Source organism: Eurytemora carolleeae, unplaced genomic scaffold (assembly GCF_000591075.1).
Source record: "Eurytemora carolleeae unplaced genomic scaffold, Eaff_2.0 scaffold410, whole genome shotgun sequence".
In the NCBI taxonomy this organism is placed as follows: Eukaryota; Metazoa; Arthropoda; class Copepoda; order Calanoida; family Temoridae; genus Eurytemora; species Eurytemora carolleeae.
The window spans coordinates 157,985-176,463 of NW_019396348.1; the positions used below are offsets into that span (position 1 = coordinate 157,985).

The 18,479-nt window shown below is 32.2% G+C and overlaps 1 protein-coding gene and 1 long non-coding RNA gene across 2 annotated transcripts; one reads left to right on the forward strand and one right to left on the reverse strand.

Moving 5' to 3' along the window:
• Nucleotides 1-2,715: 2,715 nt before the first annotated feature.
• On the reverse strand, nt 2,716-4,731 carry LOC111701455 (uncharacterized). Its single transcript, XR_002765194.1, has 3 exons — nt 4,639-4,731; nt 3,949-4,073; nt 2,716-3,328 (listed from the first exon to the last, which is right to left on the reverse strand). It is a non-coding gene; the product is annotated as an uncharacterized LOC111701455 (long non-coding RNA).
• A 9,809-nt stretch (nt 4,732-14,540) lies between these two features.
• LOC111701457 (uncharacterized) lies at nt 14,541-18,051 on the forward strand. Its single transcript, XM_023472746.1, has 4 exons — nt 14,541-14,632; nt 16,456-16,494; nt 16,557-16,637; nt 17,466-18,051. The coding sequence occupies exons 3-4, from the start codon at nt 16,558-16,560 to the stop codon at nt 17,926-17,928; spliced, it is 543 nt and encodes a 180-aa protein (XP_023328514.1). The 5' UTR covers nt 14,541-14,632; nt 16,456-16,494; nt 16,557; the 3' UTR covers nt 17,929-18,051.
• Nucleotides 18,052-18,479: the final 428 nt, after the last annotated feature.

Genomic DNA, 18,479 nt, shown 5'->3' on the forward strand with positions numbered 1-18,479 from the left:
TGCAATATAAAAATGCATATCAGGACAGATGGTTAGATAGTGAAGCACTGTAATAAATGCATATGAGGACAGATAGTTAGATAGTGAAGCACTGTAATAAATGTATATGAGGACAGATAGTTAGATAGTGAAGCACTGTAATAAATGTATGTGGGGACAGGAACAAATGTTTCTCCTTCAATCTGCCCTATTATCATTCTTTAGTCTATAATTTTACTCATCAAATTCAAATCAGGGCAACCCGTTCTTAGCTTTACATACATCTCTACATGCACACTATATACACACATACAAACATACACCCAACCTGGTATTCAACTTCTGCTTTACATATGAATTTATTTAATGTATCTGAAATAAGCAATGCTGATAATTAACAAGAATGTATTTAAACTGAATTCATTTGCATAGTAAAGAAACGCTTTTAAGAAAGTGTTCTTAGTAATAAATATTAGTGTTAACCAAAAACAATGATCTTACTCCGTTGCAAGGTTGTCTTTGACCAAATTTTCTCTGGTGGCCAAACCAAACATTTCATACCTCCGACAGATATGTAAACAACTTCACGTGTAGTGCTCTCGCTTCAAATTTAGTTAAAACCCCTTAAAACTCGTGATTTATAAATCTTTGCATTCAATTGTCATTTTATTTCAGAAGATCAAAACGCTGTTTTAGCACTGTTCAATAACCTGCTCTCGAATTTATCCAGCACTAGTAAGATAATTTTCAAAATAATAAAACTAACTATCACAAACATTAAACTCGTACCCAACACAATTATTTGATATAGGATGTATTTTCAGGATTGAAATATATAGATTCATAATATTATCGTCTAATTCACGCACCTCTGCCCCTTTAGTAAAAGTAAATTCAACAAATTTAAAGCATAAAGTCTGACCGCGTCAACCTTGTTGCACCGGCTAGTCATGTCCATAGAGCTAGGTACAGTACAAACTGGGACAGAAAAGGTTGACCCGGCTCAGAAATTCAACTGTACTTCGGCTGCCCGTGAAATGGGTCAGAACGAGGATAAGAGGAAAGCCTATGAAATATCAACTATTCGAGAACTCAAGTTGACCGGCCGGGACCGTTGTTTGGGAAATATATACCCTCTTGTTTTATCTGGAAAGTTGACTGCACTAGTTCTCACCACACATAACCAGCCTCCCCCCCCCCTTTGAACTCAACAATTAGATGCATTTATTTATTTGGGGTTTCTTGATATAAAAATTACATGACAAATAATGATGTAAAAAGATATCTATATGTTTGTGTTATCTATTTAAATAAGGCTCTTCGCTTTTATACATATGTAGTTTTATTTTCGTATATATATGTTAATAGCTATAACTGGCCAAACGGCTGAACCAAATTGGCTGATTTTTTAAGGGAACCCTGGTGGTAACATAGGCTAAAAATATATTTTTTTTTCTCCAAAGTTCGAGTTTTAAATAATTCCACCCAGCCCTTTTTAGCTGGTCTTCTATATAATAAAGCTCAATTCCACCTGGCCCTTTTTAGCTAGTCTTCTATATAATAAAGCTCTACGCTCATATCTATATATGATAGCTATAGCTTGCGAAACGGCTCAATCAAAATGGTTAAATTTTGTTTTAAAGAAACCCATTATTATAGTTCCTTGCGGGTTAAAAAGGCTAAAAAACGATTTTTTTTTAAATTCCACGGGCGACGCCGGGCACTTGAGCTTGTATATAATAAAGATATGAGAATGAAATTTATAAAATAACTAAATTCAGATTATTCCTCTGATAGTGTCAGGGCGGATATACTGTATGCCAATCAAATAAATCTGAAAAAAATAATTGAGAGATTTAGATATTTTTTGTGTTTTCTTTTGCCTTTTTCAATACCACAACCCCATCCCCCTATACCCAACCACACACTGTTAATATGAATATATTGCGAATGATGAAAATCATCTGAATCTCTTTTCAGAATTGATAAATTGTATCTTTGCAATCTGGACCTTTTAGAATTTTGAATCTATTTTGGGATAAATATGGAGATAATGGAACTCTCCCCTCCTCTCCCCTCCCCTCCCCTCCCCTTCTCCGTCAATGGCTTTGTGAAAATCATATCTATCTATCTATCTATCTATCTATCTATCTATCTATCTATCTATCTATCTATCTATCTATCTATCTATCTATCCATCTATATATCTATCAATCTGTCCATATATCTTTCTATCTATCTATATATCTATCTATCTATATATCTATATATCTTTCTATCTATTCATCTATCTATTTATCTATCTATATCTGTATACACCTGTATGCTCTAAGTCCTGAATAGGCTGAATGTATATGATTTATAGATGTATATTATGCTAAAGATTGCAGGCTCAAATTGAATAAATCTTTTTGTTTATGTTTTTATACCTCGTCTCCCCCTCTGTTAATAAAAGGGTTTAAGTAGATAGGTATGTGTGTGTATGTATGGTGGATAAATATATAGTGTAAAAACAGTCAGAAATAAACTAATTAATCATACACTGCAGGGTGATGTAGAAAAATACAGGTTTATCATAAAAAATTTTTAAAACATTTTGAACCAAACTTTTTGAGAACTTTACTTGGTTTCTCCAAAAAAAAACTGGTTTCTTTAAATCTTTTTTTTTTTGAAATCTAGATATTTATTTACGTATCATTTATAGTTTACAGGATTGTTGAACCGGATTCCAGTTTGTCTAAGTATAAAAAGAGAACCTTGAAAAAGATTTTTTGTTTGGTAAAGTCAGTAGGTTTTAGGATTACAAAAGTGAATTTATCTCAGTTTATTTTTGGGAAGAAATCCGGATGAGAAAGAAAATTCAGTTTTTTGGCTCATTTCCTCTTGGTTTACTAATCGCAACAATTTATTTCAAATTCTGTATAGGGGCAGGGTTACAGTAGTATACATGAAAAAAAATTTTTATCCTAGTCAACGAATTTCAAGCGTACCATTTTAGATTTATGAAAATTAACATATTTTTTTTACCATTAACATTATGGATTTAACCTTGGGGTTAGTTTTCTTAATTTAAGAGCTTAGAATTTTATTTAGTACTTTTACGTTAGTTTCAGTTCAAATGTTTCAACCTTTACAGTCCAAAAACGGTCCTTGTGCACACACCTGCTCTCTGTATAAAAGATGGTTTAGGGCTTATTAGTAATGAAGTGGATCCAGTATTCACAGGGACCTTTGGAATTATAATTTTTTACCGTTATTCTTCGCCGAGGATTACAGCTTTAAGGTTTCCCAGATCCTCTGGGATCTCCCAGATCATCAGGCGTTCAGGTCAAGGTGGTTTCTCGTTTAACTATATACAAAATATTGCGGTTCTAAATATGCATGTACAGGTTAAAGAGAGAGGAGATTAAAGATGGAGGACGTGGAAATATTTTCAAAGGAGAAAGAAAGGTTCTTTGTACAGTTTATTTTTTAAAAAATCATTTCCCACTACGTAAGAATTATGCACGTAGGTTTATACTGTCGGGAGTGATTTACAACTAAAAGGATTAAGAGAGGCATCGAAATTTCCAGATTTTTAATTATACCCACATTACATATCAAGATCGAAATTATTTTCGAGCATTTAACCTGTACCCACATCGGATAACGAGGTCGATCATATATTATCATATTTAAATTGTGCCTACGTAAGAAGTTTTTAGAATTTAACTATGCCTACGTTAGATATCGGGATCAATCTTTAAGCTGTACCCACATTGAATATCGATATCAATCCAGTATTATCATATTTATGCTGTACCTACATTATATAACGGGAAGAGTCGTCCATTCTCATAACTAAATTATGCTCACACAGGATATCGAGATCAATTTAAAATTCTCATAAATAGATTTTTACAGTTGACTGTTGAGTGACGTATTCCGTCCTTAGTGAAAACTTTAAACATCAGATTAATCTTTCTTTACCGTAGTTATCTGTGTCGTAGCTTGCAGATCTGAGATCCACAGTGATGTAGAACCTTTATCGATGATCAAGCGATCCTTGTCCCGAAATTTCTCCATCGTTCGGGTCTTGATGGTTTCACGTCTAACTGCATTACAAAAAGATTGAGGGTTAAAAATACCAGTACAGGTTTTATTTTTTAAAGAAGAAAGATCTAAAGGATCAAAACTGTAAAATTTGCATTGTGAAATTATTTTAAATTTGAATTTTTTCAACTACAGGAATAGGTGCAACGAATTTAATTGCATTAGAAGAAAGATCTAAAGGATCAAANAGAAGGATCTGAAGGATCAAAACTGTAAAATTTACATTGTAAAATTATTTTATAATTTGAAGGAAAAGCTATGACTGTTTATATTTCCAGGAGTATTTTTCAACTTAATGAATGGATGCAACAAAATTAAATGCATTATATATTATTGTCCTTCCAGGTTAAATAAAAGACAAAAAGATAGAAATTTCCTATCTGTTGTAGAATCTCTAAGTTGAGTTTTCAAGTGATGTCGGACATGTGTCGGACTTTATATTATATTACATCAAGGGTAAGTGGAGTGTATAAATATATAAATCTATACTATACTTTTCCGAGATGGAAAGGCGTAATTGACATTTTTATTTTGCAAGAAATTATTTTGCGTGTGGATAATCCTTACCGTTTTCCACAAGCTTGGAGAATACAATTCACTATTGAGATAGTTTGAACTGTTAGGCAGTAGGAATAGGATGAGGAAGGGGTAGTAATATGATAGTTATAGTACTGACGAAAATTGGCATAAGTTTGCGAAAAAAAATATTTGCAAATCAAGATTTAAAGGTTGAAATTTAGGGAAGGTTATAAGGATAGTTAATTATTAATTTGCATTGAACGAAAATTGTCAGATATTGGCAATTGTTTATTAAAAATAAACATTTAAAGGTTGAAATTTAGAAAAGGTTATAAGGATAAAATTTGCTTATTATAAGTAAGCATTTAAAGGTTGAAATTTAGAACAGGTTATTAGGATAAAATTTGCTTATTAAAAATAAGCATTTAAAGGTTGAAATTTAGAAAAGGTTATAAGGATAGTAGGATAGGAGTAGGATTAGGTGTAGGATTGTGTTGAGAAGGATAGGTTTAGGAGTAGGAGTATAATTAATATGAAGATTAGGAAAAGGATTTAAATTAGGAGTTAACTCAAATTTTCTAATCCTAATACGAGGGCGTTACAAGAGGGGGGGGGCAAGGGTAGTAGTGCTCCCCCTAGAAGCTCTTGGGAGGCAAATTATTTTAAACTTAGATTATTTGTTGTAACATAATTTATAGCATAAAATTTCTAAGGTCTGCAATATTGGGTTACAAAGATAAAGGGATAATAAAAAGAAAGTTTGTGGCAAAGACTCAATTCCTTAGTTACTTTTAAAAGTACAGCACACGAAATTTTTTTATCTTTATTGGACAGGTTAAAGGGCCTAGCGCTGGGGCTAGTAGTTTAAATTAATATAAAACATAACATAAAAATATGTATTATTTAAGGGTTAGGTTAAGTTAAGACAATTTCTGGGCCGAGTGCTGGAGCTAGAACAGGCTGTGGGGCTGAGCGCTGTGGCTAGTAGTTATAATGAACATAGAAATAGTTTAAATTAACCAAAAATAGTCTAAATGAAATCTTGCCCGTTTGTCGCACTTTTTGACCCTAATGTCGTTTTACCCTTTGTTACGTTTTTGATCATTTTTCGTTTGACCCTAGGTCGTTTCACCCTATTTCGTTTGACCCTATGTCATTTGACCCTATGGCATTTGACCCTAGGTCGCTTAGCCCTATGTCGGAGAATCAGGGCAAGCAGTACAGTACGAATACAGACTATATGAGGCAAAATGGGGCTTTCCGCCAGATTACGCATACTGAACAGCACAGCATATCTTGTCATCTTTGTGTGGAATCTTTATAACACAAACAAATCTCAAGAACTGAAGAGGTTCAACCCGGACCGATATTAAATATGTTTTCAAATAATAATGTGGGATGGAACTAACACCTGTTTGTTTACTCTGTGATTGGGAGGTTTGAAGCTTCATCAACACCAAATTTTCATTTGTTAATTTTTGTGAATATTCTATGACCAGTCTTTTTTTGATAAAAACATGTGAATTTTTTCAAACTTCTAAACAATATTCTTTATTATTTAACTAATTTAATTGTTTTCAAGTCCTTTGAATTGATCCTCATTTTCCTTCCTATTATCTCGGTACATTTAAGATAAATGAATTAAACTCTTTATTGGATTAACCTATTTTCCATTTGTTTTTACCATTAAGAGTTCCAGGTGTATAATTGCTATAATTACATAAATATAGTAAACAATATAAAAATAGTTGCAGATTTTTTCCCTGTAACATTATAACTTGTATGTGTATTTTTAGCAATAAACTATATCTCATCTTATCTTATTATAAGATGTAACGGAGTTCAAAGTGCGAATTTTTATCAAAGAATGTTAGATCATGAATTGAAATCAATTATCTCTGTACATGGAAACTCTGTTGGGTGTTTACATAAACTAAAACTCCTTTTTTGTAAAAATCACAAACAAATGTAACAGATTCTTTAAGAATTGATATTTGTGCTTTTATGAATATTTAAAATGTATTTATATGTTTGTATTTTTTGTGAACATCCTGTAAACACTGTGCGTATTTTTACGTATTGGCTCAAGGTTAAGACTACGCCTTAAATCTAACGTTGAAATCTTGGAAAGAGGAAATGATTAGTCTAAGCCGTCCCTTGCTCAGCTCCAGAGTTCACAAATCAACTCTGTACCAACAAAAAGGGCATTTTATTGATACTCTAAAATCAGATATCCAAATCTCGGATTCTTTTTTTTAATGAGCTTCTAGCTGCTCTCCTACAGCAGCAGCCTTCAGCAGTTTAGCTCCAGACAGCTCTAAAGATTCATCTACACCAGCTTCAAGCAGCTACAGAAGCAGCCTTCTACAGTTCAGCTCCAGACAGCTCTAATGGTTCATCTACACCAGCTTTAAGCAGCTCCCTACAGAAGCAGCCTTCTACAGTTCTGCTCCAGACAGCTCCGTGTTCTGAAGATTCATCAATACCAGCAGTTGAGAAGCTCCCTAAATCCCCCTACAACTAACTCTACAGCCATAACGCTCTCATATATTCCGTAATAAGTTTTTACCAATAAATATTTTTCAAACCCCACCACATATTATTTAATTAGACCTAAGGTTTAACAAAAAAGACAATATATGTTTAATTTATTTAGTTCAGTCAAAGGTTTTCAGCCACGGGCAGCCGTAGAACATTTGAATTTCCGAGCTGGGTCAACCTTTCCGGTCCCAGTTTTTGCTGTACCGTACGGACATTGTCTTAATTAAGCAGAAAATCAAAAGGACAAGCCGGTGCAACAAGGTTGACACGGTCAGACTTTATGCTTCATATATGTTGAATTTACTTTTACAAAAGGGGCAGAGGTGCGTGCAGCTTTAAAAATGAAATATTTTGTAAAAATGTACAGGGTTACCCACAAATTGGGCCAGATGAGACTTTATAGACGACTGTACGGAATTCATTCAGCTCTTACACTCAAGGTTTGTTGGAGCTGTAAATTTTTTTGTGTGAAATCATTCCTTGAAAAAAACTATATTATTGTAAGAAATACAAATCAGATCTTCAGGTTGTTTTTTTAAAGTTCTTCATCATTAAAGTCTCATATTTAATAGTTTGCTCATTATCCAGGAAGAGCTGTGACCTTTGATAACAAATTGATCTAAAGGAATTGAGTCGTTGCCACAAACTCTGATTTTCTAATCCCTCTTTCTTTCGAACCCAATGCCGTAAACCGTTAATATATCAAGCTTTTATTATTTGATCTAATAGAAGTCATAGTTTGAAATGTCAAAGATCTGCGACATTGGGTTGCAAAGATATAGGGAAGAGAAAATCAGAGTTTGTGACAAAGACTCAATTCATTTAACCCTATCCCTGCTGGGGTACTTGAAAACCAGGATATGCTGGGGGGGGTCAATTTGACCCCCCCCTCTAAATCCCATGTTTTATGTCCAAATATGACAAATGATACATCATTAGAAAGCTCTTGTGCTCTATCTTTATTCGAGTTTTAATGGAATTATTATTACAGTAGATTGCTATTGCGTCAGAAACTGAACAAGATTAAATTCGTCCAACAATTCATTTCTCCATCAATTAATTCATCCATGAATTAATTCATCCAGCAATTAATTCATCCAGCTTAATTTATTCATCCAGAAATTAACTCCTCCAGCAATTAATTCATCCAGAAATAAATTCATCCAGCAATTAATTTATCCAGCAATCCAGCAATTAATTCATCCAGAAATAAATTCATCCAGCAATTAATTCATCCAGAAATGAATTCATCCAGCAATTAATTCATCCAGCAATTAATTCATTCAGCAATTAATTCATCCAGCAATTAATTCATCCAGCAATTAATTCATTCAGCAATTAATTCATCCAGAAATTAATTCATCCATCAACTAATTCTTCCAGAAATTAATTCATCCAGCAATTAATCCATCCATCAATTAATTCATCCAGAAATTAACTCCTCCAGCAATTGATTCCTCCAGCAATTAATTCATCCATCAATTAATTCTTCCAGAAATTAATTTATTCAGCAATTAATTCCTGCATCAATTAATTCATCCAGCAATTAAGTCATACAGAAATTAACTCCTCCAGCAATTAATTCCTCCAGTAATTAATTCATCCAGAAATTAATTCATCCAGAAATTAATTCATCCAGCAATTAATTCATCCAGCAATTAATTCATCCAGAAATTAATCCTGCCATTAATTCATCCAGCAATTAATTCCTCCAGCAATTAATTCCTCCAGTAATTAATTCATCCAGAAATTAATTCATTCAGAAATTAACTCCTTCAGCAATTAATTCATACAGAAATTAACTCCTCCAGCAATTAATTCCTCCAGCAATTAATTCCTCCAGCAATTATTTCTTCCAGCAATGAAATCCTCTAGCAATTAATTCATCTTTTGACATGTTCAAGAGTCTGTAAACGTTGTTTCATTTGATCATCCATCAAAATAGAGCTGCATGTCCGATTCACAACAGTACACTTAAAAGTGTTGTCTGATGATTGGATATCCTTGTTTATAATTTTCAAAACAGATTAGTTTTAAAGGTGGTTTCTCGACAAAAGTGAGTGGCGCATTTTACTACAGGAAAACCACTTAGGAATTTTCAGAATTAAACACTGTTTAAACTAGAAAAACAACTTTCTTTTCCACATTATATATGTACCAAACTAGCCAGTCTCTCCGGAAAAACAACTTTCTTTTCCACATTATATATGTACCAAACTAGCCAGTCTCTCCGGATAAACTTTAAGTACTAAAAGTGTAGAACTAACTCTATACTCTCTTCCTGTCCGTAATAAGACAAGGTTTGCATCGAACTAACTTTTATTTTGAAAAGATGCTTTAACTGCTCGGACCGGCGTAGCGGTCAGCAGATTCAAATAAGAAAATAGTTGACAAAGGAATTGATTCTTTGTCACAAACTCTGATTTTCTAATACCTATATCTTTGCAATCCAATTTCGTAGACGTTAGATATTTCAAACTATGAATTCTGTTAGATCAAATAGCCTAAGTTTGAAATATCAAGGGTTTCCACCATTAGGTTGCCAATATATAAGGATTAGAAAATTTGAGTTTGTGGCAAAAACTCAATTCCTTTAAGGTTTACTGAGATAGATATTTATTTTTTTTTATACATAGAAAAGTTAAAGGTTTTAATGGTTATATTGTGAATCGAGCATTCTCCCCTTGTTTAAACGAAGCTGGTCACTTTATATTACAAAGTCCGTTATGAAGCTGATTTATGTATTTAAATCTATTAATAGGGGTTCAGGGGGGGGGGGCTCACACACTGCCCAATGCCTTGGCATCGGGCTTACCAAATAATTTTACTCCGTCAATATTTCAATAGTTTATTTGCCTTGTTATGTATTTTTTACCATTTTTTTATTTTTAAAAAGTTTTTTACAAAAGATATGATTAGAAAATTGTACAAATTTATTTTTATAGTATTACAGTATTCCAATTTTTCCCACTTTGAGATCCTTGGGTGCCCCAATATAGTATCAAGTCTTTCAATTTCAACACTTTAAATGTGTAGTAAAGCATCAAAAGTGTAATTTAAAAGCATAAAAAACAGCATTTGAAAGCATCAAAAGCAAAAAGAAAATCTTTGATGCCTTACTCAGTCTTTTTGAGAAAATAGAAAGTAATTGCTACATAGAACTGTGACAAACAATGTGTCTCATACATAATTGAGCTCAAAAAATGTGACTTAGACATGACTGGGACTGAGAAGGTGTTTTTGTGACTCAGAAAGTGTCTTAGACGAAGCTGGGAGTCAGAATTTTTGACTTAGAAAATGTCTTAGACACAAATTGGTCTGAAAAGTAAGACATTGACATTATTGTGACTTAGAACTGTGACTTGAATATAATTAAGCCAGACAACTGTGAATTAGGCATAAGTGTGACTGAAATGGTGTTTTAGACCTTATTAAGACTTAGAATTGTGACTTAGAATGGGTCTTCAACACAATGAAGCCTAAAAAACACGACTTAGACATAGTTTTGAGTTGGAATTGAGTCTTACAATGGATTTAAGACATATTTTTTACTTGGAAAGTGTTTTCGAATATATCTAATGCATATTTGTGACTTAGAGAGTGTTTTACATTCTTGTGACTTAGAAAGTGTCTTAGGCATAAGCATGTCTCAAAAGTAAGAATTTTTCTTTGGAGTTAAATATTGTGACTGAAAATGAGGCTAGCCATACTTGTGATTTAGAATTGTGATTTAGATAGTGTCTCAGACATAATTTGGTTCCAAAAGTATGACATTGATGTAATTGTGACTTTGAATATGTGGCCATCAGTTATTCCCCNGTTATTCTTATTATTATATTATATGAATTCCAAAAGAAAAGAATCATTTAATGATGGAAAAACGGGAATTTACGTATATTGCACCTGTATTAGAGACAGTTTTGATGCTTTAATATTTTCAAAAAGGAACATTTTTGATGCTTTCCAACAATTGAAATGTATTTATGAGATTTCCAAGGGTTGGGTTGTACTAGGTTACGCAAATCATCCAAATTTACAATTGAGAGCATCTTATTGGGCTCCAAATTGAAAATATATAGTCTAGCTGCAAACTGTAAAATCAACATTTTTTCGAATGTTAAAAAATCAAAATATTTTTTCATTTCTCCCCCCCCCCCTTTCTTGAGAAAAAACTGTTTACTTCTTTTTGCACGATATCTGGAATTATATTCATGCAGTTAAATTTTATCAAGTTTATCGCAATATCAAATTTAAATATAAAAACATCATCTTAATCTATTTTTGTGGTATTTATATTAAATAATGAATCTGTTTTACAAAATAAGTAAAACGTAAATGGAACAAGTTAAATAAAATAATAGCATGATTTTTTTTTTAAATAAGAAAATTTTAATCATAAAATTCAAATCAATCATCAAAATACGAGAGTGGGATAGGAGTTCCTCGCTAATTTAAATCTAATTATTAGATAGATAGTTTTTTATGAACTATATCAAAGCTGAGATTTAAAAAGCTTAAACCCAAGTAAAATCCGGCTTTAGGAACTATGTACACCAAGTAAAGACTAAAACTCGACAGAGTTTTAGTTAAACTTTTTTTCATTTTGTCAAATGTTTTTATGAAGTCTGAACAGACGAACTATCTGATCTTAAAACAATAAACATAGTTTAAAGGTAAAGCAGAAATCTATAAAAAACTAATTACTCGCCATCAAATCTTTTTAATTGTCTTGGGTGAGCATCTTATACTGATTAGTTAATAAACTCAAAGAAAATTATGTTTTTTAATATGTAAATTTAATGTTTGTGCTCACTCGATCAAAATTTATTGAATTTTTTAAAATTGATTAAATATTTCCATGTAGTGTTAGCGCTTATATAAGGATTTATCTCTAATTGGATGATGAGCTAGATAGAAAGATAGATGTTACCGCCATGCAATTTCTATTGGTTCAGATTAGACACCAAACACATGGCTGAACCCTGATTGGATCAGGCGCTAATGGGCTCGACTTACTAGAGTGGTATAACTGAAACAGGACAAAATCGATTCGAAAAGACTAACTCCAGAGAGACAAACTACAGAGAGACAAACTACAGAAAGACAAACTCCGAAAAACAAACTCCAGAGAGACAAACTCCGAAAAACAAACTCCAGAGAGACAAACTCCAGAGAGACAAACTCAAGAAAGACCAACTCCAGAGAGACAAACTCAGGAGACACTAACTACAGAAAGACCAACTTCAGAGAGACAAACTCCAGAGAGACAAACTCCAAAGAGACAAACTACAGAGAAACAAACTCCTAAGAGACAAACTCCAGAGAGACAAACTCCAGAGAGACAAACTCCATAGAGACAAACTCCAGAAAGACCAGCTCCAGAGAGACAAACTCAGGAGACACTAACTACAGAAAGACCAACTCCATAGAGACCAACTCCAGAGAGACCAACTCCGGAGAGACAAACTCCGGAGAGACTAACTCCAGAGAGACAAACTCCAGAGAGACAAACTCTGGAGAGACAAACTCTGGAGAGACAAACTCTGGAGAGACAAACTCTGGAGAGACAAACTCCAGAGAGACAAACTCTGGAGAGACAATCTCCAGAGAGACAAACTCTGGAGGGATAAACTCTGGAGAGACAAACTCCGGAGACATATACAAACACCATATAGAGACAAACTCCAAAGAAAAAAAACTCCAGAGACATATACAAACTCCATAGAGACAAACTCCAGAGAGACATACTCCTGAGAGACAAACTCCAGAGACAAACTCCAGAGAGACAAACTCCAGAAAGACAAAATCCAGAAAGAAAAATTCCAAAAAAACAAACAAATTCCTTAGTCCCGGAATTTTCCCCGTCCAGAAAATGTATTTCTGCAGTCTTGAATTAGTTGCGAAAAAAACGAATGATATTGAAATTTCAATTATTTAATAAGTAGCTTATTCATTTAAAATTCATATTTTTACAATATTTCTTAATTCTGGTGTAACTGTAAGAAATGTCGTCTTGTTGGGAAAGAATTTTATTCCTTTATCTCATGTTTTTCTACGAGGATTTAAGAACAAGAGATCACCGAATAAAAGAACGAAAATATTCTTAAATTCAATGCAAAAACATGTGTTTATTATAATTTTGAGTAATTGAGCTTAAACCTGAGAAGCTTTCTCTTGAGAAAGGTTGGATATATTCTATCAGCTGTTCAGCTGCCACTAGTACACTTTATACCATTATCTTACAACCTTGACACTGGATAATAACAGTAATAATAATAATACTATTTAACAAGACCTAGAGACAATATGGTAGAATAGAGATGAGAGGAGCAGGTGACTTTTATTTTTATTTGTTCAAGTTTATTCTGACATTTGTTGTATCCTTTTAACAGAAATCAAATAGCAAAATTAATGTTATTATTATTTTTTTTACTCACATCCCCCATCATAATGTTTACTCACATCCCCCATCATAATGTTTACTCACATCCTCCATCATAATGTTTACTCACATCCCCCATCATGATGTTTACTCAAAACTACAATAAAATGTTATTAGCTTATATCGCTAAATATTTGGGTATGTAATTTTGTAAAGAGAGAAACAAATTAAAACAAGAAAATTATTTAATAAATGAAACTTGACAGATGGTGAATAATTTTAGATGTCGTCTTCTATAACATGTTACAGTGAATCCCAGATATAAGAATACATAGCAAGAGTTTTTTACAATGTCTTATTACATATTTAAGATCAAATGCCGCGGAAAAATAAGTTTAATATTAATATATCAATTGCATTCATATTTCAGGGCTATTAATTTACCTTGATTCAAAAATAAAAAATTTTCTTTAGAATTATCAAAAAACTTATGACGATCTATGTATTAATATATCTGGGATTCACTGTAAGTTGTTTGACAGAATAGAGAAAAATAAAAAAAATATAGTGAAATTGGTTTAGACGTAAAATATTTGAGTAAAAGATTTTTTTACGAAGTAATTGCAAAAAGTCTTTAACATCAAAGACAGTATTTGAAATAACACATTCAAAACTATTCAACATCGGTCATGTTTCGTGGGACACCCTGTACCTTAATTATTTACAAAATACAGCAATAAGGTTATGTAACTTTTTAATCGTTAATCTTTGTTTGCAGTATTTTAAAAAACTAAAACTAAAACTAAAAACTAATACTACGACTACAGCGAGAATCTGGAAACTGAGAATGAAAGTCGTTTTTGATCTTTGTTTTAATTTAAAAATATTATAATTTTTGCAACTTGTAACTGATTTGTATTTATAAAGATATTGAAATAAAAGAACTATGATTATTTTAGTGTTTTCTCAATTTCCATTGGGTTGCTTTGAAAAAGAAATATAGAACAAATGTGAGGACCAACTATATTATAATGTACAAAAAATCTAAAGTTTTTTTTTGTTAAATTATAATTGCCTGAAAAATATTGTTGTCTTCTGTTTAGTTCTGGCTTGTTGCAGGTAAATATTCATCTAAAGGGACTGTTCTTGTTTACAGAGAGATATAACCGATTCAGATGGGTACCCTTGAAACCTTTATGTGGATGCTGTTGTTTTTCTAGTTTAAATAGTGTCTAGTTCTCACAATTGCCTCCATTGTTTTTGCAGATGATAACCCCGCAAGTTACTTGTTAGAGAAACCACAAATGAAAATGAAACAATTCTAATCCGAAAAATATTGATATCTTTTGCATTCTTTATTAGACAAAACTTTAAGGGTGTCGTTGTGAATCGAAAATTCCACTCTATAAACGCAGGGGTCACCTATACTTATACTCTACTATTAATTTTTAAACAATGTTTTACAAAATGATGATGACGCAGAAAATATTTTATAGTTTGTTCATTGTTTAATTTGTTTATTTTAGAGACTGTTCATTGTTTTTTGCTTAGTTCATTCATTGTACAGTTTGTTAATTGTTAAGTCCATTCATTGTACAGTTTGTTCATTGTTAAGTCCATTCATTGCACAGTTTGTTAATCGTCTAGTCCATTTATTGTACAGTTTGTTAATTGTTAAGTCCATTAATTGTACAGTTTGTTTATTGTTTAGTCCATTCTTTGTACAGTTTGTTAACTGTTAAGTCCATTCATTGTACAGTTTGTTCATTGTTAAGTCCATTCATTGTACAGTTTGTTAATCGTTTAGTCCATTCATTGTACAGTTTGTTAATTGTTAAGTCCATTCATTGTACAGTTTGTTTATTGTTTAGTCCATTCATTGTACAGTTTATTAATCGTTTAGTCCATTCATTGTACAGTTTGTTAATCGTTTAGTCCATTCATTGTACAGTTTGTTTATTGTTAAGTCCATTCATTGTACAGTTTGTTTATTGTTTAGTCCATTCATTGTACAGTTTGTTAATCGTTTAGTTCATTCTTTGTGGAGTTTTTTATTGATAAGTCAATTAATTGTGCAGTATGTTTGTTGTTTAGTCCATTCATTGTAGAGTTTGTAAATTGTAAAGTCCACTAATTGTACAGTTTGTTAATCGTAGAGCCTTTTCCTTGTAAAGTTTATAATTGTTTTTCCATTTTAATTGTACACTTTGTTCACTGAACAGCCAGTTCATCATAGAGCCTCTTCATGTGCACAGCTTATTCATTGTACAGTTTGCTCATTGTAGAGTTTGTTCATTGTACAGTTTGTTCATTGTACAGTTTGTTCATTGTACAGTTTGTTCATTGTACAGTTTGTTTGTTCATTGTACAGTTTGTTCATTGTACAGTTTGTTCATTGTACAGTTTTTTCATTGTACAGTTTTTTCATTGTACAGTTTGTTCATTGTACAGTTTGTTCATTGTACAGTTTGTTCATTGTACAGTTTGTACATTGTACAGTTTGTTAATTGTACAGTTTAATCATTGTACAGTTTGTTAATTGTACAGTTTGTTAATTGTACAGTTTGTTAATTGTACAGTTTGTTAATTGTACAGTTTAATCATTGTACAGATTGTTAATTGTACAATTTGTTCATTGTACATCCAGTTCATTGTAAAGCATGTTTATTGCACATTTTGTTCATTGTATAGTTTGCTAATTGTACAGTTTTTTAATTGTACAGTTTGTTCATTGTAGAGTTTGTTCATTGTAGAGTTTGTTCCTTGTACAGCTTGTTAATTGAAAAGTTTGTTCATTGTACAGTTTGTTCTTGTACAATTTGTTCTTGTACAGTTTGTTTATTATATAACTGCTTATTGTACAGTTTATTCCTTGTACAATTTTTTCCATCGAGTTCAAATGTAATTTTTAATGTTTTAATTTTATTTTTTTTTAATTCTAGGTGTATCAAATCTCTTATTCTTGCCATCAAGGACCAGGGGTAAATATATTTTTACATTAAAATTATTTAAAATATATATTTGTTTCAACTTCTTATTTTAGTATGAATCTTCTTATTGATAATCCTGGGAGACTACCAGCTTACAACTCAACTGCAGAATCAGAACTAGGGCCAGTGGACAGGTCTGGTTAAACGTTTAGCTGTAATTAGAGGTAGTGGTGGGCACGTGTCAACTTTTCTAGACGTTTCGTTAATAGTTAGTTTCAAACGTAAAAAAAGATATTTTCGGTTTTTAAATAAAGTTATTGTTAGTTAACGATCTCAAATTTATTCACGGTTTTTTGCTTAAGTAACGGCATTATTTGTTCAGAAATGGCGCCAGGCGAAAATAAATTTTTGTTAACGGTTTGTAAAATCGTTAATGGTAAAACCATGAAAGGGTGTTTACAGTGTTGTAGTCTAAAAATTTATATTCGTTAACGTATTATCAAATTGGATTTACGGCANCGACATTAAGAAATAAAAAAATGCATGGAATAATTTTTTTGGCAAGTTGCGTGCAATTTTAGCAGAAAAAAAGAACGAAAGTTGCTGTTTTTTAAAAACACAAACAAAAGTTCGTTTTTGTTCTCAACCGTTAATATTTTTTTCAAAAATAGACTTTAAAGGGACTGTTTACTTAATTTCAAGTGTACTTCATAAAAGTGTGCCATGTCTAATTCTCAATCTTTGTCTTACTAAGATTGACAGAGCTATCCATATTCTTCTAGCTGGAAAGTCAGTACCCCAGGAAACGTTGTATCAAATTTAGTTGATTACAATCGTGACGTGATAAAAAGAAATTATTTTATTCAAGCATTGAATTTTCAGCAGAAAAATAAAGAATGCTCCGTCAATGTTGATCAGAAAAAGGAATATATAGGGTACTGTAATGAATCCGATATGACATTCTTAAAATGGGGGGTCATTTAAAATTACGTCAACACAATCCCTAATTTTTTTTTATTTAGAAGGGATAGAAGATTGTTCCCTAGAGAACCCCTCTCCACACTCAGCTGTGATCATTTAGAAAATCGTCGTGGTCTGCATTACATTCCACCCAACACTCCAGATACCTTTCCCAGTACAGAGCTCAACCCTGAGAATAGGTTGGCTGTTCAACCCATACCAGGATATTTACCAAACCTCACTATCAGTAACCCTGATGAGATTAATACACCTATATATGAACCACCTCCGGGATACACTACCCTAGAGAAAGATTTGGTCGAGGAAAATCCACCCTCGTATGAAAGCCTTTATCCATCTCAAACAGAAGTTTCATCTGATTCCCTTGATTCCTCTCAGACTGGAGTTCCATCTTATTCCCTTGGTTCTTATCAGACTGGAGCTCTAACTGGAACCCTTTATCCATCTCAGACTGTTCCATCTGAAAGCCATTATTCCTCTCAACCGGGAGCGTCGCCTGTTTAACAATCATGTAATCTAAAGTCTTAAAAGTCATTCAATCAATTTTGAACCAATCTTGCCATTTGTGTTTCTTAAGACTCAGAAAAAAAGATAATTAATTTAGTAATAATTATTTCCCAAATCCAATCTCTGTTATTTGACCAATTGATGTTATTTCACCATAAAGAGAGAGAACATATGTTTTTTCTTCTATATGTGCTTCAGACCATATGCACCAAATTGTACAGTCAAATCAGTTATCTACCTTTCCAACTAAATGCACAATGACATTAATAGATTCGAAGATATCATCTCAGTTTTACTGTCATTTATGGAGCTTTCCTTTATATCTATTTGATTTAAAAATCTTGAATCATGAATCACCATTATCTGCAGTAATTTGTAGATTGGTCCTAATTTTTTTACATTTATTTTTTAATCTAATTTTTACAAAATTTTGAAATAGATCAGTGAATTTATTCCCTGACTGTTGTATCCTCTGAATAGCTGATAATCCACCTGTTTTCTGTTCCTCTCTTGATAGACCAAATCCTAGTTAAATGCTAGAAGTAACC

Bases quoted from the DNA above. Each gene is read 5' to 3' on its own strand.
- LOC111701457 (XM_023472746.1), top strand. From the start codon at position 16,558: ATGAATCTTCTTATTGATAATCCTGGGAGACTACCAGCTTACAACTCA. The intron at 16,638-17,465 runs GTCTGGTTAAAC...TTTTTTATTTAG, and splicing joins GAACTAGGGCCAGTGGACAG to AAGGGATAGAAGATTGTTCC.